Genomic DNA, 22523 nt, shown 5'->3' with positions numbered 1-22523 from the left:
TGACAGTGATTAAAATCACTATCATAAGAAACGCTTTGATGCAAATCAGTAGATAGTGTTTAATTTTAAAAAATTGGTGTATTATTCCAAAAGCTATATGATCTGCTAGTTTCTTATTAATATCTTGATTAAGATAAAGTATATCGAATAAAAAAGGTATTATTAAAAAATATTATTTCTCATAAAAAAATTGTGTTGATCCATACACTTTTCAATAAGTTATAGCATTATAAAATTAAAAATGTAAAAAATAAAATCGAGAATTTTTACACAAAAATAGCATTTGGTAGCCATTTTTACCATGAAGACAAGTCCAGAGGTCAAATTTTTTTATTCAAATTAAAGTATATTACATTAGCTTTAATTTAAGATATATATAAAAGTGTCAGACTTTTCGGAACATTATCAAAAGTTAAGTTGAAAAAGTTGTCATTTTAAATCCCCCCTCCGTGGGCAGGTTAAGTGTCGGAATTACAAAAAAAATATACCAAATGATAAGAAAAGACATCAAGCATCTATAAAAAAAAAAAAATTATGTTGATATGTTCATTTTTGAAAAAGTTACGGCACTTTTTAGTAAAAAAAATTTCGAAAATTAGCAAATTTTAAATTTGTAATTTTTTTGGAGGTTTCTCCCATTTACGGGAAACGAGGGGAATTTTTTCAATTTTTGAGGGTAATGTCTTCGACTAGATACGATTTGTGGTCTTTTGACGTATCGTAGAAAGAAATCCGTTCGGTGAGAGCTGAGAAAAAGTGGTAACAGACACAAAAAAAAACATCATAGTAAAACCAATACCTTTTTTCAGCTTCGCATCGAAGCTAATAATATATTATTATTCTTAGATTCATGAAATACTTAAACCTAAAAAATGGTCAAGAACTATACATTTCCAACATCTTTTTTATTTTTAAAGTAATTGAGGTTTTCATAAACAATCATCTTGTATATAATAACATACATATTTTGAAAATCAATTTTCTAATTATCGAAATAGTAAGAAGGAAACTTGACACAATTTTAGTGACTCCCAAAAAAAATGTTCAACTAGCTTTTTGATAAAAAGCATATCTAATCATGTAAAGTAAAAAAAAATTCTAATTTTGGTTTAGCTTTTGATCAAATACTTTTTTTTATTAAAATTATGTTTTTTTCTCCCCAACAAAATATATAATACAAATTTAATAATTAAATATTCATTAGTTTATATTATATTAAATAGATTGATTAATTGCATCGAAATTAAAATTATAAAATGGTATCATGGTAAAAATAAACTTATAAAAAACAAATAAAATATTTTACACTACTCGGATATAATTACTTTTAGTTAAATTAGGACTAGATTCAATGACATTTTTAAAAAAATGAATGATCAAGTAATTTGTATGTAATTTTAACAATTGTAATTTTTATAATTGTACTTTTTATATAATGATGTAATATTACATACTTGGTAAGTATAAGGTAATAATAAATTAAACGAGATATAATTTAAAATTAATTTAGTGCATTTTCAAATAAATCTAAAACGTGTTTTATATCTTTAATTTGTTGAGCTAATTTATAGACTGATTCCATTTCCTTAGAAAGCTCTTCACATTTGGCCATTAGTTGATACATTGATCTAATATTTGTGTCGATAGAGTCGCAAGTCTTACAAACGACGTCTCTATAAATTTCTAAACATTCTACAGTGAGTGCAGACATACTATGCAATACTTCTGAAAGAGTCTCAGTTAATGTATCAACAGAAGCAGCAATGTTCTTTGCCTCAAATTCTAGTTCGTCAAGTAAATTTGAATCTAAGAAAAATCTACCCAAAGGTCGTACTGGTGATGTAGGACTTGTTTGTTTTAGTTTAGTTTCCAAGTCTTCTGCGACAAACGTTACCATATTGCCGGTTTTAATCACTGTACCTTCAAGATTATCCAAAAAGTCCATTTTATTATTTTTTTCGGCCATTGCGTTTACCTTAGAACAAAAAAATTATAAATTATTATTATTTATATCTAATCTATCCGAATCAGAACCGTAAGCTCAAAATAAATTTTATTACATTATAAGCAGAGATACACATTCTGATGTTCTAAATTAGAACTTCTAATGCATGATTGATTATAAACATTAAAAAACAAATAAAGAATTAATCTATCTCGTGTTTAGACCTTGGATATATTATATATTATAGATAGAGCATCTGCAAAATTAAACCTCAAAAACTTTTAAATTAAGTATATTGTTATATAATTATATATTTAGCGAGGAAAAAAATTAATTTAGTCCCCCCAAAAATTCGTTTCTTGTTGTGCCTATAGTTATTTTACTAAGTTAACCAAAAGTTTAATATTTTATCAATAAAATAATATTTAACAAATAGTATTAAATGAAATAGATAGATTGGTGTATAATTGACATTATACAGTATATATTACGGAATAAGAACTGTATCGAAAATTAATATTTTCATATATTAACTTCCAAGTATATTGTTTACATGATTCTGTTATCTCAGACTAACAGTAAAGATATTTATCAAGTATTTATTTAATCTACAAAAAACGAATATTGCCAACTGTACAATCATTAATTCGGCACGTGTTTTGTAAGTTTTTCAATTACTATTTAGAATCACAATTAATTTAAAAACAAGAACCGTATAGCACAGAACGAGAAGTTATTCATGCTAATAAGTCAACATAAATACCGTTAAAATTGAATCAAAAAAATTATTCTCTTTAACATTTTGTAAGTAAACCAAAAGTTTTACTTTCCTTTCGTTAATTTAATGTATTACTTATTTTTAATTTGTAAAATATTAATAAGAAATTAATAGGTTATCATAAAAAAAGAGGTTAGTGTATTATTTGATCATTTACATGGAAAAACTTTGTGTATATCGTACTAAGATGAAAGGTACTAGACTATTATGATTACTGTTGATTATTGAAGAGTATATTGAGCGTGAAAAACTAGTTCCTGGTAAACGTGACGTAAAACAGGTTTCGATAAGAGTGATAATACATTATAAAATACAGCGTTTAGTCTCAAATAACTTTAAAAACAATAGTTCATCCAAAATCTGTAACCAATCTGAAGGTATTATCCTTGGATAAAATATGACCTCTGACACGGTAAAACAAAAGTAAACGCAAAATTAATCAAATTTAAAGTATTTTAAAAACAAAAAAGTAAGTTGTTACGCAAATTTTGTGAATAGGCATACATTTGAACAAAAATAAATAATAAATACAATGCTACTTTTGTGTCTTTTATGTCCAGTTGCAAAATTAAGTTGAGATAACTTAATCCTAATTTTTGTTTATGTATAAAAGTAAATAAAATCCAGAAAAGAAAAATTTGATGTTAATATTAAATTATTATATTTGTAATCCAAATTTGAGAAGATGTTAGGCTTGAAATAAAGATAATTAATTTGGACAAAGCTTTAAACTGCCGTGAAACAAAATAATTAGTATAAGAATATTTATAGAATTTGTAAAGAAGACACAAATAAAATGTCATATAATATTCTATATCAAAATTTTTTTGGAATAAAATTTAATAAAATAAAAATATAATATAATTTATTGCTGAGAAGGTATTGGCTTTAATTATGTCGAGTGTTGCAGCAACACAATATTCTTTATCAAATTATTATAGTATCTGTGATCTTTAAACCTAAACCAAATCAAAGCTTTTAAGATTTAAAAAAGAAAAATGTCCTGAAAACCTCTTTTTTTAAGTAATAGCAGTAGAATTTCTAACATTATAGAATGGGGCTTTCAATTTATAGTTGGGTATGAAAAAATATTTTAGTATTACTAAAATATTTTTTTTACCTTCAATAGTCAATACATATAAATTTTTTTTTTTTTAATAATAAATATGTTCATAAGAAATATTTTATAGCAAATAAAATTTGAAAAATTGATTATAACTATTAAATGATCTGTAATTGGTTTTTGTGTGGTTGACAAGAAAAAAAATTTACAAATGAATATTTTTATTCATCTCAGAATAAAAATAATAACATATCCTGAGCTTCATACATAGTAATGGCGTAGTTAGGGTTTAGTTTTTTAAGGGAAGATACATAAGAAAAAATTTTATTGCTTCCTCTAAACGAAAATATTATATTCAACGTGTAATCATGTTTACTGGGGGAATCTATCTCACTTCAACTTCCTTTCTTCTGACACAGAGATCCCGAAATTCAGATTTACCCAAGCACTAGCCACAATGGCCCTCAATAGACTGTAAAAAGCAAAAAAAAAAATCATAATTGGTAATTTTTTCAAAGTTTTTCAATTATTTTTTCTAGTTCTTATTTATAATAATCGCATCAAAGCGTTTTATGCTAGTGAAACTTATTATTATCAAATTTCAATCTAAAGTCTATTCTGCCGTATCCATATTACTGGGTTTTGTATATAACTAAGATTATAAGTTAAATTTTTGGATTTACAAATTGTGAGTACGAAAGTATTGAAATACTTCTAGTACACATAGTGTGCGTTACGAATAGAAAGTAGTTTAGATTGAAACTGATAAAATTTAACGAATTCAAATTAATAGATAACACTAGACTAAAGGTACAATTTAAGGTAAAATTAGTAACAATTAACACAACGAAAATGAATAATCGACAAAAATAATTAATTAGCTGATTAGATATTTAACAACTAACTAACAATAATTTAAATTCTCATTATAAATAAGCATACATTAGACGAAATAAACCCTAAAATTTCATCCCCTTTGTTGAAACTTAAACATTTAAAAATTATTGAGTGTTTTTTTATAGTCTAAGAATTATAATTCTTAGACTACCAAAAATTATGTCTGTTCATATGTATAACATATAATATAATACACACACACACACATATGTATAATTTAATAAGATATAAACACTAATGTTATTCACCTTACAGATATCATATCAAGTAAAAAAATCAAATGACGTTTTAAAAAAAAATTATAAATGTGTTTAAAAATAATAAAAATTTTTATGATGAATGCAAAATCGAGTGTTTTAATAAAGCTGCATCTGTAGGTTTGAGTTTTCTTTAAAATTGTAAAGCTTTACATATAATTCTAGTCACATTTTAAAATAATTACCTTGAAGGAATAGCGTAGTCTAACATATTTTTTCCAGGAGGGGGAGTAAAGTAATTTCTCTTATTATTTTATAACAAAATTAATTTTCTATGGCTTTTTTCCTTAAAATCCATCTAAAAGTATAGTTTTTAGTGAATAATTCGGTTCTCACATGAATTTCAGAGGGAGGCGACTGCTGACCCTAGTTACATCACTGCTTTAAAATTAAAAACTAACTTTCATTATAATAATTATAATATACAATTAATAATATATAATTAATTATTAATTATATACTTGCATTATCAATTCTATATTTTTATGGACTGCAGTCAATTCATTGATAAAATTAATTTTTTTATCGATATTAGCTATATTAGTCTATAAACTGATCATAACTGTAATTTCTGAAAAAATTAATACCGGCAATTAAAGACAATACGTAAAATAATGAAACATATTGAGAAGCCATTCTAACTTTGTATGGTTTCTTTTATATTTTTCTTCGTATCAATTTGATTAATTATTCAACAGAATAGAAAATATTTAAATACAGTTTACAGTAAAGAAAATGATAATTAATATATTTATAATCATTTAAACAAATGTAATTTATTAATTTAGTTTTTTATTGACAAATAAAAGTGAAAAATTGTTAATAGTACCTCTTTCCTCTGTATAATATCTTATTATGATATCTAACTGAATAAATTTACTGTTTTTTATGCATATTTTCATATTGAATTTTAAATGATAGAATAAGAGAGATTTTAACTTATTGCGTTTCTGTTTTATAATGATAAATATATTTTTTACAAATTACACAAAACCGAAAATAAAGTTAGGGAAAATATTTTTTGTAATAAAATATATGTGTATATCATTAATATGCGTTAGTTACTTAAATTATATTTAAATCAATTAGCATATTCTAATGTCCAAATTACAATAATATTAGTCTTGACCATAACCTTGAAATATTGATACATAAATCACTGCATCATAAATCTACCTACATGAATGAAATGAATCATTGTGAAAACTATTTGTTGCTAAAAAGGTGTTTAAAATACGACACTAATCGTATTTTAAAAGCTTATATATAGAATTCAAAGTATTGTCAAATTTTTTTTTACACCTATGTTTTAATAAGTATGTTTTGGTTTAAAGTTGTTCTCTTATATGCTCTGATAGAGTAGTGGTCTATATACTGGTTAATACTTAATATTATAAATAACTTTGTAAAAATAAGTAGGGCGCATATACGACTAACAAGCTCTAATTTAATCCTCAAAGTAAGTCGCAAAATTATGCATACACGGTTTATGTTAAATAATAATACACAAGAAGATCTAACTGATTAAGAATAAACCATAACAATTGTCGATAAAATGTTTATTGAAAATTAAAAAAATGACATCAATGTTATGCCTTTTAAAAACAATTTCAGGAATTTTGAAAAATCTAAACAACAGTTTAATATGTACGTTCAAACATTTCATCAAAGGAAAATAATTTTAAATTAAACAGATTTTCATCATAACATGGAAAATTATTTGATTATTATAAATACATTAATATTGTTTTTCTCTCTTGAAGTACAAAAAATAAAATTCGATAGCCGATGTGAATTTTAAATTAATTAATAACGTTAACTTAAAATCCTAAACAACTAATTGGTATACTAATTTCAAAGTAATATTATTAAATTACTGTTTATCATTGAACACCTATGTGGGCACAATAAATAAAGGTATACATCAATTGATGCAGTGTTGTTTAAAGAACCATGGAAAAGTGGGCACAAACATGATTTTAATACAGTAAACACTATTTTTTAAGTAATACCCGTACAATACGGGTATGTGAGATAAATATTAAATAGTAGATAACTTAAATTGTCTATACTAAAACAGTTATGAATAAAATATATATTAGGTGGTTTTTGACCAGAAGACATGACAAAACAGTCTGATTATTAATTGTTCTAATGAACATTATAAACATTATAGTATTTGTAGTAAATTATTTTACAACTTGGACGGACATCCAATAAAAAAAAATACCTAGTATATGTCTAAATTATGATTTCTCCTACGGTGCATCAAAATAATCTTTTACTATTTTATGCGTATTTTTACAACTATAATTCGTACTACAGGTAGGACTACACGATTGTCTTCGACCCACGCTTAGATAACATAGGCAAAGGTGAATCTTTCGGCAGAGAAGGGAGCCTCGTGTTAGTATGCTGTCCAAGATGAATCATGAAATGTATTTTCATTTAGTGTTATTCAAGCTTAACGACTAGCAGTTTATTGTATACTGATGATTTCTTACGTGTTACTTAATTTCCACTATTGGTCCAGTTGTCCATTTTAAACAGTAAGTTAGATACTTAGTAATTAGTGATTATTTAATACAATTCACAATTTGAGTTTTTTAATAGATAAAATAATATACATTTTCAATAGAAAGAAAGAAATTGTAATAATAATATTTTTTTCTTTAAAAAACTATTTCGCTATAATTATTTTTAAAATATCTATTATTATACAGTATAATAATGCAATAATTATGACTGAATTATGAAATACAATGCTAAATTTTTTTAAAAAACAATTTATAAATTAAATTTTATTGAATGGATTGCACACTGCGCATATTTTAATTCATTAATTTTTTTACATCAAGCAAACCGGTATTTAAAGACATTATTTAATTCAGTAATAGCCAAATTAATGACTAGGCTATCCAGGGATATCAAAATTATGTCTCTCTAAACATTTTAGATATTAGAGAGAAAACTAAACATGAGAATTACACTTTTCATAGTGTACCCCTACCACAAAATTTATTTGTAGTTAATGTATTGTAAATGACAATCATACTTAATTTTTCAACTTTCAACTTCAATATTAATTTTTTTTTTTTATTAAGAATTAAAATTGTTGTAAATTAAATTGTAATCATTCTTAACATCAATTAATTACAATTTTATTGAAAATAGGTTAAGGTTAATAGACCAAACTTTTATTTTATAGAGGATTTATGTCGTCATATGAGATGTAATAATATGTCTAATGTGTTAAATTTATAACTTATAAAATAAAATGTAGTAACGTGCATAAAAATTAAATGCTTGGCAAAATGTGTAATGAAATATTTTATGAAAAACCGTAATTATAATAAAGATTAAAAACATGCGAGTTGTTTCAATTATATCTTTAGGATCTCTTCTATCCTAAACAAACATTTGAACAGACCAATTTTTTATAGTAGTTATACTTCTTCATATGAAAAATAAAATTTATTAAAACAAAATATGTTAATATATTATTTATATTCTAAATATATTATTATTTAGAATTATCAATGGAAAACATTACATTTAACGTAATTATATATCTCTAATTAAACTTTTTACTATTAATAAAAATATAATAATTTTAATACATAACGAGCAAATTTAAAATTAATGTAATTTATCAATAATGAATAATTTATGTAAAATAATTTTTTGTAAAATCCAAGTCGCCAAGTCAATTAAAGCAATCACATAAATATAAATATATATATTTAAAAGAAGATCTACAAAATTTACTCACTAAATTGTTAGAAAATTTTTATTGTAAAAATAAAAAATATTAACATTTATTTAAAATACAAATTAATATAAAGCCATAAATACTTTATAATTTCATTTTTTTTTCGTATAAATACTTTAATAATAATAATAATAAGATTTTATAGCATATTTTAACCACAAAATTTATAATAAAGTCTATTACTTTAACTTAATCTTTTTAAGATAGCTAAGAAATAAAAATTTATCCATTCTCATAAAAATATCGAACGAATTAAAAACCTTTATTAATGCAGATAACGGATTAACGTTATAAATATACGGTACATTTTTTTAGCTAAGATTATTCAGCATTGATTTGTTACTAGTATCATAATAAATATATTCATCAATAATTTAATCAACCATTCATTATTTTATTCAGTGTGTGTCACAAATACTAAATACAAAACCACAAGTTATTACTATAAACTTCTTTTTTTATTACTTATTACATTGTATTTTCCAATGGAAAATAATAAATACTTCCAATTTATTTAATCATAATTAATTTTTCTAATGATTAATTTTATTTATTTTAGATAAAAATGAAACAAATTAATATATTTAAGAGTATTGCTAATTTAGTTATAGTGTCGATTTTCTTATCACTAAATCAAAAAGTTGGAGCATACGAAGACGGTAAAATATAAAAAAAATTGTACATCAAAACAGCTTATAATCAAACTTTAATTTAGGTTCAAATTATCTATCAAAACTTGGAACTAAAGACCTGGAAGCAGCAATTCAATATGGAATTTCTCAAATTAATATGCTTGCCCGATACGAAGATACGTTAACATACGCAGAAATAAATGTAAAAACCGGTACACCTGCTCATGGACAGTTAATAGACTCGAAACCCACAACGACCGGTCACCTAGCGTCTCGTGACGCCGAAATTATTTTAAAAGCGTCGCAATATTTAATTAATAAGTTCTGTTTAAGGTAGTAATGACCATTTTTATTAACAAATCAACCTTTATTGTTGTAAAACTTATTTTGTATAGATATGGCATAAGTCGATCACAATGCGCAAAAAATTTGGCTAAAGTAAAGTTAGACCAGACTTCATTAGGTAAAACTTGTCTTAAGGATAATCAGGACTCGATAGCTTGTGACGGTAAAAGTTTAAAATACCGAAGTGCTGATGGGTCATGTAATAATAAGAAGCATAGTTCGTGGGGAAAATCTAATACGGCGTATAAGCGTTTGATTTTTCCCGACTACGGAGACGGTGAATAAATAATTAAAATTAAATAATTTTGTAAATAAATTACAATAATAACTTGATTAAAAATTGCAAAGGTATTAACTCCATCAAAGACCTTCCTAGCCCGAGAATTCTTAGTAATAGCTTGGTTGACAGTGACAATTCTCCAGACAACTTTAAAACTCTAGCATTGGCGTTTTGGACTATTTTTATTGGTCATGACTTATCGCATACTGCAGTAACCAGTATGTGTGAGTAGATGTTTTTAATTATTTTTAATTAAATTTTTGTAATTTATACTAACAAACTAATATCGTGTATCTTTCATATAACATTATTTATGAATATTAAGCATATTTAGATTACACACATTTATAATGTGCTATGATTATAATATTTAGTAAAAACAAATAAATCGGTGGATTGTTGCAATGAATATGGTACGAAATTAGCCCCTCGGCATACACATCCAGCTTGTGCGCCTATTATCATTCCGATGGACGATCCATTTTTTTCATCACAACGTCGAACTTGTATGAATTATGTTCGTTCAGTTCCAGCTATTCGGCCTGATTGTACTTTTGGCCCTAGGGAACAAGTAAGAATTCCCAAAAATAATTAAGAACATTTTTTAAAAACCTCAACGTTTAAATCTGTATGTTTTAGCTAAACCAAGCAACACATTTTCTTGATGCTTCTATGATTTATGGAACTTCATCAAAGCAGTCAATGTCACTAAGACAGTTGACAGGAGGTCGCTTGCTAATATCTAGCAATGATCAAAGTACACAGTTGATGCCATTGCACATTGACGGATCAAATTCATGTCAAAATGGCAACACATGTTACATTTCTGGTGACGCTAGGGTTAATGCTCAGCCTCATCTAACAGTTATGCACACACTTTGGATGAGAGAACACAATCGAATAGCAGACCAACTAAGATATATAAATAAAAATTGGGATGATGAACAGATATTTCAAGAAGCAAAGAAAATTGTAACTGCTTCTATTCAACACATTACATATAATGAATGGTTACCGGCGCTACTAGGGAATAAGTTTTTAAAGAAAAACCAATTGGAACTGTTAACAAACGGATATAGTAATTTATATGACGATAATATCAATCCTTCAGTGAGTAATAGTTTTGCAACTGCAGTGTTGCCTTTTGCTAACTCGATGATCAACGAAACTTTAGGGTAAGCACAAATTTGTACACAACATGTACTCTAAATTCACTCTTACAACTCATTATTTACTTAATATAGATTATACGTTGAAACCAGGACTTCAAATAGCAATATATCACTAACAAATCATTTTAATAATCCATCTGATGTGCAAATTAATTTAATGGACGAACTAATTCGAGGATTGACAATGCAAAACGCAGAAAAAATTGATATGAAATTTTCTGAAGCTGTAAGTTATACACAGCCAGTGATTAAACTAGAGGCAGTAAATATCTATTATAATTTTAGTCTTATCAATCTACTGCACAAGTAAAATGTTTTCAAGTATTGTTAAGATAAATACATATATATTTGTTCACAAAAATGAAATAATGAAATCTATAAAGTATTTAACTGCCCCAAGTTTCATCAAGTTAGTCCAATTGACGGTATTAAACTTGTTATGTAACTATGTGTAAGGTTACATCTAGGGGGGCACTGGATAAATTCTAGCCAGCTATCCAGCAATATGAATTAAGAGTTAAAATTTTTTTTTTTTTGCTCATTGAGACTAAAAACAAAAAAATAGCGTCGCAGAAAAAAATGTTTTGGACAAGTAAAATAAAAAGACCATTGAGACGGCTGAAAACAATACCTCGGACACCACAATTTCTAAATTCGGTTCTGATTATGTGACCGAATAGAAAAAAAATTGTAGGCAAAACAAGAGTATTCGGAAAACACGATTTTAAAAATTTTTAATATTGTCGTATTATATCTTGAGTATTATTGTTAAAAATTGACATCTTATTACATTTTAAACTGGAATACAATTGTTGCAGAAATAACAAGATAGTTCAAAAATATTTACCATCCTTATTTCTTTTCAGCCATGAAAATAATTTCCTATAAGTGATATCTTATAAAGATTAAAAGACCGGGTTACATTTCTCATCGATGGCTAAATTTTGAATATTGCCACCTTAAAAGACTGACCAAAAAGCATATTATTAAATACGTCTTTTATCTATGATAGTTTTATTTATTAATAATATATTTAAATTTATATTTTTAATCAAAAAAATTAACAATTATTAAAGAATTTGTTTAGAGTATTAAATTTTTTAACCCAAACGTAGTGTTTGATTGAGTATTTGTATCATAATAATTTTTATAATTTAATTGTATAGGTAACAAATCATCTGTACAGCAATCCTGACAATCCAAAAGTCGGCGGAATGGACGTGGTCAGTTTAGACATACAAAGAGGCCGTGATCATGGACTGCCAAGTTATACTCAATTCAGAAAATACTGCGGATTAGAAACACTGAACAGCTTTGAAGAATTATCACGGGTCATGAATAAAGATGTAAATAAAATACATATTGTCGTGTATTTCCTAATATATGAATAACAAAATATATATTGTATTAGTCAACAGATAAATTGTTGAAGCAATATAAAAGTGTGAACGATGTAGACCTCATAGTTGGTATATTATATGAAAAACCCGAGTACAGCTCGATGGTGGGCCCAACAATGAAGTGCATTATAAAAGATCAGTTTACGCGAACGAGAAAATCAGATAGACTGTTTTACGATCTACCAGATGTATTTACTAAACGTTAGAATCATTAATCATAACTCTTTTTAAAGTTAAAGCCGTTTAAAAACGTATTTAAAAATTTTCTATTTTATTTTAGAACAATTAGCTGAAATCAGAAAAGTTACTCTAGCTAGAGTGTTTTGTGACAATAGTGATAATATTTCAACAATGCAACAGAGTGTATTTTTTAAACCAAGGTCAACTGCAAATGACTTACTACCATGTAAATCGCCGTTAATTCCAAAAATCAATCTAAAACATTGGTCGGATTTATATCATTTTAATCAATAACTGCAATTTAAAATATGCACCATCTTGTTGAGTTGATGAAAAAACCAACTAATGATTGCGTGATTTCAAAATCCGGTACCTGAGTTCAAAGTGTTTCATGATACAATTATCTCTTAGTTTTTTTTTTCTAATAATCTGATCTAAATAATTTACGTCAATAATATGTTTAATAATGTGTTTGTACAGCGTAAACATGCATATTTTTATGTTGTATCGCACGTTGAATGACAATATTACATAATGTCATTTAACATTCGTATAAAAATATAACACATTTATGAGCTTGACGTAGAGAATTTAAATTATCTTTTCGCTGTACGTTTAAAAAACAATTATTTCTTAATTTCAAGCTATATAAAGTACTTAACGCACGATTATAAACATGTTTTTAATTTTTATAATCGCGCTTTGAGGCATTTATTAAATTTATATCCCTATACCATTTTGAAAATTTAATATGTGACATAAGAATAATAACCATAATGCACCCACAAAAATAGAAAATATATAATAATTAAAATTATTCAATTTAATATCCAGTCTGTTTTATTCTATTATTTATATGTGCAATTAAATTAATAAATAGACCAATTTATTCAATTCATTGCACATTGTACTTTACATATATTTAGTCCAAAGAACGAATATTTTATCAATTATCAAATTGTGTATACAAAATGAAAATGTATTATGTGTAAATATGAACGGTGTATAATATATGAAACATGTAAATATAATATGTATGTAAACTTGTATAAATAATTATAAAAGAAAAAACATTTCGTTAATTTAGTTACGATTTTAATGTTACTTAAATTCCATTATTTCATAAAAATATTTAATCATATAATTATTTATTTTTTATGTTTATATTTTAATAGTGTGTATAAAATATGTAACTCAGGGATTAAAAGAATAAAACTCAAAACCCATATTTTTTAAATCGCAAGAAAAACATAATAAGTTATTAACAAAAAGAAAAACTATATTTTTATCTGAAATTTTTTTAATCCTAAATTACCAGTGTTAATAAATTTAAATTTTAATAATTTAATCATAGGAAATAAAATCATTTGTCGTTTAAATTCTTATAGATCCAAGCCATAAATATAAATATAACAAACCAACAATTTCATTCATTAAGTTGAAATGATAACTAACACCAAGGCTTAATGTAAAAAAAAAAATAGGAACAACTATGATAAGTACACTATTTTGAGTGTTCATGTTGAACACTTGTTAGGCTTTGTGAGATGTAGAGAGACTAAGTCTTCTTGTTTATCCTCTACACTTTAAGCCCTGATTAATATTAATGTACTACTAAAAATTAGTATTCACTTTCTTAGAAAATCTTAGTTCTTACCATCTAACATCGAATAAACCAGCAATAAAGTAATCATTTAGTGTCTCATTTTACTCTTGAGTGAAATGTTTTAACTTGATTCGTACTATGATGATATTGGATTACGAATAAAAGGAAGACAATTGCAGTGATTTGAACCTAAAACAATTTGAATAGGCTCTAATGAATTCTAAAAATTGTATGTATATTTATGCTTGATAGAAAAAAGAGCCATTTAATTACTAAGACTAAATTTTACCAAATTCTTTCTTTCATCCTAAAATTGATATTTAATATTAACATAATAGTATAGGTCGGTATTGGTAATAAGGCCTAGCTAGACTTTATGCAAAATCTAATACAAGCTTAGCAAGGCCTTATTACCCACACCTACCCTAGTTAAACTAAGGTATAAGATTAGGTTTTTCATAAGTTATCCTAAAGGATTATACTGTAGGGTCAAATTAACTGAAGTCAATAAATATCTTAAACAGAAAATGTTGATGATAAAATTGAAGTCCAATAATTTATTAGTCAATTATTATTAATTTTCAATGCACCAAATTTGTTTTTTTAATCTATATATTTTATACGAGTAAGTTTTATAAAAAAATATAATTCAGTCATATTTATGGCAAATTTAGTAAAATTAGAGAGTAAAATTAGATCACACTAATATCTTAAATAAATTATTAATAAAAATAAAAGTATTTCTTTTATTTAATAATTAATATTTAACTCCTTTGTAATTTCAATTTTTTGGCTCAAAATAAATAAAAAATGTATGAATTAATAATAGTTTTGCTTACTAGAAGATACAAATTTTAACCCCAAACTATAGTTGATTTAAATATAAGACACTATAATTGATGAAAAAAACTCACACTAATTTATATATTAAATTATTGTACAAATGACTTAAGATTAAAACAAACTATTTACATATAAGATATAAGATATAAGATATAAAATATAAATTATTTTTCATCAACCTAAATCTTACAGATTTTTGTTATTAACTTTTCAGTTACTTAACTAAATCATATCTTTTTTTTGAACAAGTTAGAAATTACAATAGAAACAAGGGTATTTATACTAAATATTATTTATAAATAATTTGAATACAATTTGCTATGAGGTCAAATATATTTCTAATTATTTAATTTTCAGTCGTTTCATTAGTAGGAACATCAATTTGAAAAATTGTATCATACTTGTTCAACCTCTTTCTGATAACTTTCTCAAAGTTCTCTCGATGAATAGTGAACTCCATAAGATCCTTAGGCTTTGCGTTAAGCCAAAATTTGTCAAACTCCCAAAATAAATAACAGTAGAACTCATTGAAGTCTTCATATTCTGGAGCATTACGTTTATTATAAAAATGAGTTTTTGCTGAACCATCAACAACCAACTCTAAAGCCATATTAGTTAAGTTGATACCCACAATGGCAAATGCATAGCCATGAATTGGATGCATAGAGTGGGATAAAGCTATTCTAGCTAAATAAGTGTATTTTGATGCAAAGTAAACTAAGTTATCTAGACCTAATATTCCCATTCCACGAAAATCTGTTTTAGGATCATCTCCTTGAAAACCAATATCTTGCCATTGCTTGGTTACTCTATTTTCTAATTGGTCATCTGGTTTCAATTCATCCCACAATAGGAATAATGATTTCTCATGAACATCATTACAACAATCATATTTAATGGCTGCTGTTGCTTTAATTTCTTCGATTAATTGTATATATGACCATATATTATCAACGCATTGTCCTAAAGAACTAGAAAATCTTTCATATTCACATTGGTCAATTCTTTTCACACGTGCTATTGTAGACACTGCATTTGGTACTAGAATTAGTCTACCAGAATAAAAATTTTTATCCATAGCTCGAGCATCCAAAACAGTCAATAATCCACGGATCTGAGGCCGACTACTATTGCGTAAACAAATTTCAACTTTACTAGTTCTACTCATACCAACAGGTTGCAAGTAACATATGCGTTGAAGTTCACAAAATTTAGTAGTTTTGCGTAAGAACCATTTAATTGCTTTCCTCAAATACCAATATATATAACTCCAAATCAAATAAAACCACATTATTACTGATAATTTGTGATTAATATTGTGATTTGTCTTAAATTTCATTATAATAATATTTTTGATTCTGGATAACTTACCAGTAAAAAGTTGTCCATACTGCTGTTAATGGAACAAAATATATCATGCATGTAAGCCACGCATTATGCCGATAATTTGACAAATTTAATTTACATACGTCCTTCAATAAGTAAGTTTAAGTTTTAAATAGTAAGCTTAATCACGACACGCATTAACAATACAGCCGACGTTTAACTTCCCAGTGTCAAAACAAGTATCAATAAAGTAAATCAAAATAGTGGTTGTTGATAATACCAGTGCTACCAAATAAAAAAATTCAAAATTACGACAACAAAATATATTAATCAAAGGGAGTAAGTTTAAAATAAAGTATATATAAAGTCCAGTGGCGTAGATACGATTATTATCTGGGGGGGGGGNAATAAATTTTTGACTAATTAATATTTAAAGATGAATTTTTTTATTTAAAATTAATTGATAATATCATTAACAAAATATAAAAAAATAATGATAAAAAATAATTTTATATCATACCTCTACTTAATTTATGAATACATTTTTTTTTTTGTTCTGGGGGGTTTAAACCCCCTACATCTACGTCATTGATAACATCAACACTATAGGTGTGGATACCAACTCTTGAAGAAAAGGGTTTCGGAATAAGTAGGAGTAAGACAGAGTATATAGAGTACGAGTTTGACAAAGGAGAATACGAGGTAGGTGAAATGAGGAGATCAGTGACAATAGGCGAAGACGTGATAGGAGAAGTGGAAAGTTTTAAGTATTTAGGATCAGTATGCAAAAGAGTGGTGGTATTAGCGAGGATATAAGACACAGGATGAAGTGTGGGGAGAAGCGTCTGGTATGTTATGCGATAAAAGAATTCCAATGAGGCTGAAAGTTAAATTCTATAAGACTGTAGTGAGACCAGCTATGATGTATGATTCAAAGTGTTGGGCGGTTGACAAGAAAGTAGAGCCCAGAATAAGTGTAGCAGAGATGAGAATGCTTAGATGGATGAGTGGAGTGACTAGAGAAGATAGGATAAGGAACAAACATATAAGAGGGAGTATAGATGTAGCGTCAGTCGTAGATAACATGAGAAAAAATAGACTTAGTTGGTTTGGTCATGTTATGAGGAGAGAGGAATCGGAAGCTGTAAGAACAATTATAGAGATAAATGTTGAAGGAAGAATAGGTAGAGGAAGACCAAAAGAGAAATGGAGAGATGTAATTGAATGTAATATGTAATATAAATCATGTAGTGTATGTGTTATTGGAAATATAATCAGTTGTTTATTAACTCTAAACGGAGTAACATCAATGCAATAACCTAACAAATGGCGACGAGGATGAGATCAAACCGCGTGTTTTCTTTTTTCTTTTTGGTATTTTTTTTTTTACTGTTAAAGTGTAAAAAAAAAAAAAAAAAAAAATATAAAATAAATAATTAATTAAACGTAAAGTATGCTTGGAAGCATAGAGCAATTCGTCCCGGGAGACGATATTGGTGAATATATAGAGCGGTTAGAGCAATTTTTTGTGCTTAATGATGTACAAAAAACTAAAAAAGTGGCTTCGTTATTAACTTTTATCGGACATGATGCATATTCGGTGTTAAAGAAATTGACGTACCCGAAGAGTCCAAAAGAATTAATTTATAAAGAATTAATAAGTAAGCTTAAAGTACATTATTCACCTGAAATCAATGAAATCTCGGAGAGATATAAATTTCATAAAGAAGATCAGAAGGAAGGGCAATGTATTGTAGAATACATAGTGGAACTTAAGTCAAAGGCTCAAAATTGTAACTTTGGAGCATTTTTGGAGGAAGCTTTAAGAGACCGTTTTGTGTTTGGCGTCAGAGAAAGCAAATTGAGGGCATTGCTATTAAAGGAAAGTAAGCTAACTTTTGCAAGTGCTTGCCAAATAGCGACGTACTGGGAGATGGCAGAAAAAGAAATTGAAGAAAAACCATTAAATCAGTTTGCGGTACGGAAACTAAATAATTATGGAAATAGTAATAATAATAATAATAAAAACACATGTGGCAAATGTGGAAAAAATCATGCGTCAACTTTTGAATGACCAGCAAAAATGATTAAGTGTCATAAATGTTCTAAGTATGGTCATTTTGCACGTTTTTGTTACACAAAGTTAAAAACAACAAAAAAAAAAATATATCCGAATTCAAATTGGCGTCGGCATGAAGGTCAAGACAGATCATCAGATGTTATAAAAGAGTTATCAGAACAAATGGTAGGACAGGTTGTGTTAACAAGTGATACCAGCATAAATAAATTAGCAGACGGTCCGTTAAAGATTATGGTTATGGTAAATGGTATTAAATTGGATATGGAAATCGATACAGGGGCATGTGCTTCTGTGATAAGCGAAAATACTTATCAACAATTATTTAGTAAATCAAACCTATGTATAACAAATTCTAAATTCATGTCTGTTACAGGAGAGTTAATTGGTATTATTGTAACAATATCTGTAAATGTGTGTTTGTGTGATACTGTTGATGATGTATATAAATTAAACTTGCTGGTAATTAAGAGTACAAAAAGTATTTCTCCATTGTTGGGTCGATCATGGCTAAATAAATTATGTCCAGACTGGCGAAATAAATTAAAAGGAAATGGTGTTATTAAATTAGTAAGTAATACTGAACTAAATACAAATTATAATGATAGTATTTTAAAATATATCAAAAGTAAATTCCCACGAGTACTGAGTGAAGAAGGTGGTCAATGTATAGAAAAATATAAAGCTGAAATTGTGTTAAAACCAGGAGTTACTCCTATATTTCATAAAGCTTATTCAGTACCTTTTAGTATTAGAGATAAAGTGGGTGAAGAAATAGATAGATTGGTGGAACAAGGTATTCTAGAACCTGTGAAGTATAGTGATTGGGCGAGTCCTATAGTAGTAGTTCCAAAGTCTGATGGTAGTTTACGTATTTGTATAGATTGTAAAGTAACTATAAATAAATCAATTAAGACTGAACATTATCCTTTACCTAAAGCTGATGACGTGTTTGCTAGTTTATCAGGATGTAAAATATTTTGTGTAGTAGACTTATCCGGAGCATACCAGCAGCTAGATGTGTCTATGAATAGTAGAGAGTATTTAACTATAAATACATTAAAAGGATTATTTAGGTACAAAAGATTACCATTTGGTGTATCCAGTGCGCCTGCTATTTTCCAATCTGTTATGGATCAGGTGTTATTTAAGGTAGAGAATGTATTTTGTTACTTAGATGACATTTTAATTGGTGCAATAGATAAAGATATGTGTAAAAAAAAATTAGATGAAGTTTTAACTAGATTAAATGAGTTTAATATCAGGATAAATTTAAAGAAATGTAAATTTTTTGAAAGCAGTGTTAATTATCTAGGGCACACAATAGATGAAATGGGTATCAGACCAATGAAACAAAAGTTAGAGGCAATTAAGGAAGCTAGAGAACCTACAAATTTAAATGAATTAAAAGCATATTTAGGATTACTAAACTATTATTGTAAATTTGTACCAAATTTAAGTAGTGAATTACATGAACTACATAAATTATTAAAAAAAGGAGTGAAATTTGAGTGGACTGAAAAGTGTAGCGAGACATTTAATAGAAGTAAAGAATTACTGCTAAATAACCAATTGTTGGGGATATATGACTCAAAGAAACCCATCATAGTTTATGCGGATGCTAGCCCATATGGTGTAGGTGCGATTTTAGTGCAATTATTTGATAGAGAAGAAAAACCTATATGTTTTTCATCTAGCACACTATCACCAGCAGAACAAAATTATGCACAGATTCATAGAGAAGCGTTAGCGATAGTGTTCGCAGTAAAAAAATTTCATAAATATATTTATGGAAATAAGTTCACACTATGCTCAGACTCACAGGCGTTAAAGGAAATATTTAGTCCTAATAAGGGTAATTCAGTAGTCGCTGCATCTAGACTACAAAGATGGTCAGTATTTTTATCGATGTATGATTATGATTTTAAATATAAACCAGCCAAACAAATGGTGCATGTTGATGCGTTGTCACGGTTACCTTTAAAAACAGGAACTGAGATTGAAGAAATTTCTATAAACAGGTTAAGTATTATGAATGATTTTAATTTGAATATAGAAGAAATAAGAAAAGGATATAAAGAGGATAAAACATTGTTAAAAGTAATCAAGTATGTAAAAAATGGTTGGGAAGGGAAACTAGAGGAATGCAAATACTATTTTAAAATGAAAAATGATTTAGGGTTGCAGGATGATTGTTTGTTTTTTGGCGATAGAGTTGTTATCCCAGAGCATTTAAAAGAAAGGGTGTTACAACTACTACATAAGGATCATAATGGTATTGTGCGAATGAAAATGGAGGCAAGAGGAATACTATGGTGGAGAAATATGGCTAAAGATATTGAAGAGACTGTAAAAAGGTGTGAAATTTGTGCTCAAACGCAAAATGTACCCAAAGAAGTAGTGACATCTAGATGGCCAAAAACAAGTAAACCATTTGAGAGGATCCATATAGATTTTTTCTATTTTGGTAAAGATACTTATTTAATATTGGTTGATGCATTTAGTAAATTTGTAGATGTTAAATTAATGAATAGAGTAACTGTAGAGAAAGTAATAGAAGTGTTACAAAGTATATTTACATATTTTGGGTTACCAGGAGAAATTGTATCTGATAATGGCCCGCCTTTTAATTCTCATGTTTTCAATAATTATGGTAAGGAGTGTAATATAAAAATAATTAAGTCACCACCATACCATAGTCAGTCTAATGGACAAGCTGAAAGGGGAGTTCAAACAGTGAAGAAATACTTAAATAAATATTTATTGGATTATAAGTACAACAGACTATCTATGAAAGAAAAAATTTAAGATTTATAAATTCTTACAATAGTACACCGTCAACAGTAACAAAGCAATCACCATTTGATGTAATATTTTCATATAAAGTAGGGACTTTTGTAAATAAATTAAATACAAAAACTAAGAATGTAAAAAATACTGTAATAATTAAAATTAAACAAAAAAAGGGTAGAAACCAGGAAAAAGGAAGTATATTAAAGGTATTTAATCCAAAAGATAAAGTGTTATATAGAAATCATTTTAAAAGTTCATTAAAATGGTTAAAAGCAACAATAATTAAAAAAAAAAGTAAATATTTATATGAAATTAAATTAAATAATAGAATTAGAACTGCACATGTTAACCAATTAAGAGTAAAAACTTATAAAGATGTTAAGGATATTAAAGTACCTAGATCTGTAAATGTAGATAAAGTTATTGTAAAAAAATCAAATAGAATGGTTAAGAAACCAAATAGATATGGATTCGATGAATTTGTATAATGTTATATTAGTATTATTGTAAATCTTATTTTATATTGTAATTAATAGTTATAATTATGTACTGTATTTATTATTTATTTTGTACATTATTTAAGGGTTAAAAGTTAAAAAGGGGAAAGTGTAGTGTATGTGTTATCGGAAATATAATCAGTTGTTTATTAACTCTAAACGGAGTAACATCAATGCAATAACCTAACAGGTCATGTTATGAGGAGAGAGGAATCGGAAGCTGTAAGAACAATTATAGAGATAAATGTTGAAGGAAGAATAAGTAGAGGAAGACCAAAAGAGAAATGGAGAGATGTAATTGAATGTAATATGAGGACGGCTAATGTGAGCGTAGATGATGTGGGAGATCGTGTCCAGTGGAAGTTTAGGATAAAGGTGGCCAACCCCAAGTAGTTTGGGTTAAGGCGAGGAAAAAGAAGATTCAACTTCTTGTTTCCGATTCTTAGCTTACCCTTACATCACCGACCAATAAAAAATTATTTTGAGAGATTTTAGCAAAAAAATTAATTTTAAATGAAATAAACTTTTTTAAACTAGTTAAGTTAAAAAAAAAAAATTAACTTAGCTAGTTAAATTTATAATTTGTTAACTTTTAACTGTTAATTTATCGACATTGATCATATTTTACTTAACTTGAGTTAATTATTTCCATTAACTTGT

General features: G+C 26.7%; 4 protein-coding genes across 10 annotated transcripts; 2 read left to right on the top strand and 2 right to left on the bottom strand.

The window, feature by feature from the left end:
• Positions 1-943: 943 nt before the first annotated feature.
• On the bottom strand, positions 944-16756 carry LOC126894141 (BLOC-1-related complex subunit 6). Of its 7 annotated transcripts, XM_050664917.1 has the most exons (4): positions 16542-16756; positions 14379-14516; positions 4181-4258; positions 944-1975 (listed from the first exon to the last, which is right to left on the bottom strand). In XM_050664917.1, exon 4 carries the CDS (start codon positions 1964-1966, stop codon positions 1502-1504), a length of 465 nt encoding a protein of 154 aa, XP_050520874.1. In that variant the 5' UTR covers positions 1967-1975; positions 4181-4258; positions 14379-14516; positions 16542-16756; the 3' UTR covers positions 944-1501. The 7 variants fall into 7 exon arrangements, with proteins under 7 accessions (XP_050520874.1, XP_050520872.1, XP_050520873.1 ...); XM_050664915.1 differs by lacking the exons at positions 14379-14516; positions 16542-16756 and adding an exon at positions 5126-5321; XM_050664912.1 differs by lacking the exon at positions 4181-4258 and having other exon boundaries at positions 955-1975; positions 16542-16754.
• LOC126894129 (peroxidase-like) lies at positions 2609-13302 on the top strand. The gene is made up of 12 exons (XM_050664891.1): positions 2609-2749; positions 7266-7489; positions 9272-9371; positions 9428-9677; positions 9740-9966; positions 10038-10193; positions 10344-10540; positions 10609-11144; positions 11214-11367; positions 12308-12487; positions 12553-12742; positions 12822-13302. Exons 3-12 carry the CDS (start codon positions 9278-9280, stop codon positions 13013-13015), a joined length of 2178 nt encoding a protein of 725 aa, XP_050520848.1. The 5' UTR covers positions 2609-2749; positions 7266-7489; positions 9272-9277; the 3' UTR covers positions 13016-13302.
• On the bottom strand, positions 15321-16546 carry LOC126894136 (ELMO domain-containing protein 2). Its single transcript, XM_050664903.1, has one exon. It carries the CDS (start codon positions 16507-16509, stop codon positions 15517-15519), a length of 993 nt encoding a protein of 330 aa, XP_050520860.1. The 5' UTR covers positions 16510-16546; the 3' UTR covers positions 15321-15516.
• Positions 16757-17949: 1193 nt separating the features above from the next.
• On the top strand, positions 17950-21854 carry LOC126894601 (uncharacterized protein K02A2.6-like). The gene is made up of 4 exons (XM_050665728.1): positions 17950-18502; positions 18575-20998; positions 21089-21347; positions 21695-21854. The coding sequence occupies exons 1-4, from the start codon at positions 17950-17952 to the stop codon at positions 21852-21854; spliced, it is 3396 nt and encodes a 1131-aa protein (XP_050521685.1).
• Positions 21855-22523: the final 669 nt, after the last annotated feature.

The sequence above is a fragment of the Daktulosphaira vitifoliae genome, unplaced genomic scaffold (assembly GCF_025091365.1).
Source record: "Daktulosphaira vitifoliae isolate Bord-2020 unplaced genomic scaffold, ASM2509136v1 Scaffold_1, whole genome shotgun sequence".
NCBI lineage: Eukaryota > Metazoa > Arthropoda > Insecta > Hemiptera > Phylloxeridae > Daktulosphaira > Daktulosphaira vitifoliae.
Note: the sequence above shows the minus strand (reverse complement) of the source record. Positions and strands in the feature narration are given on the sequence as shown.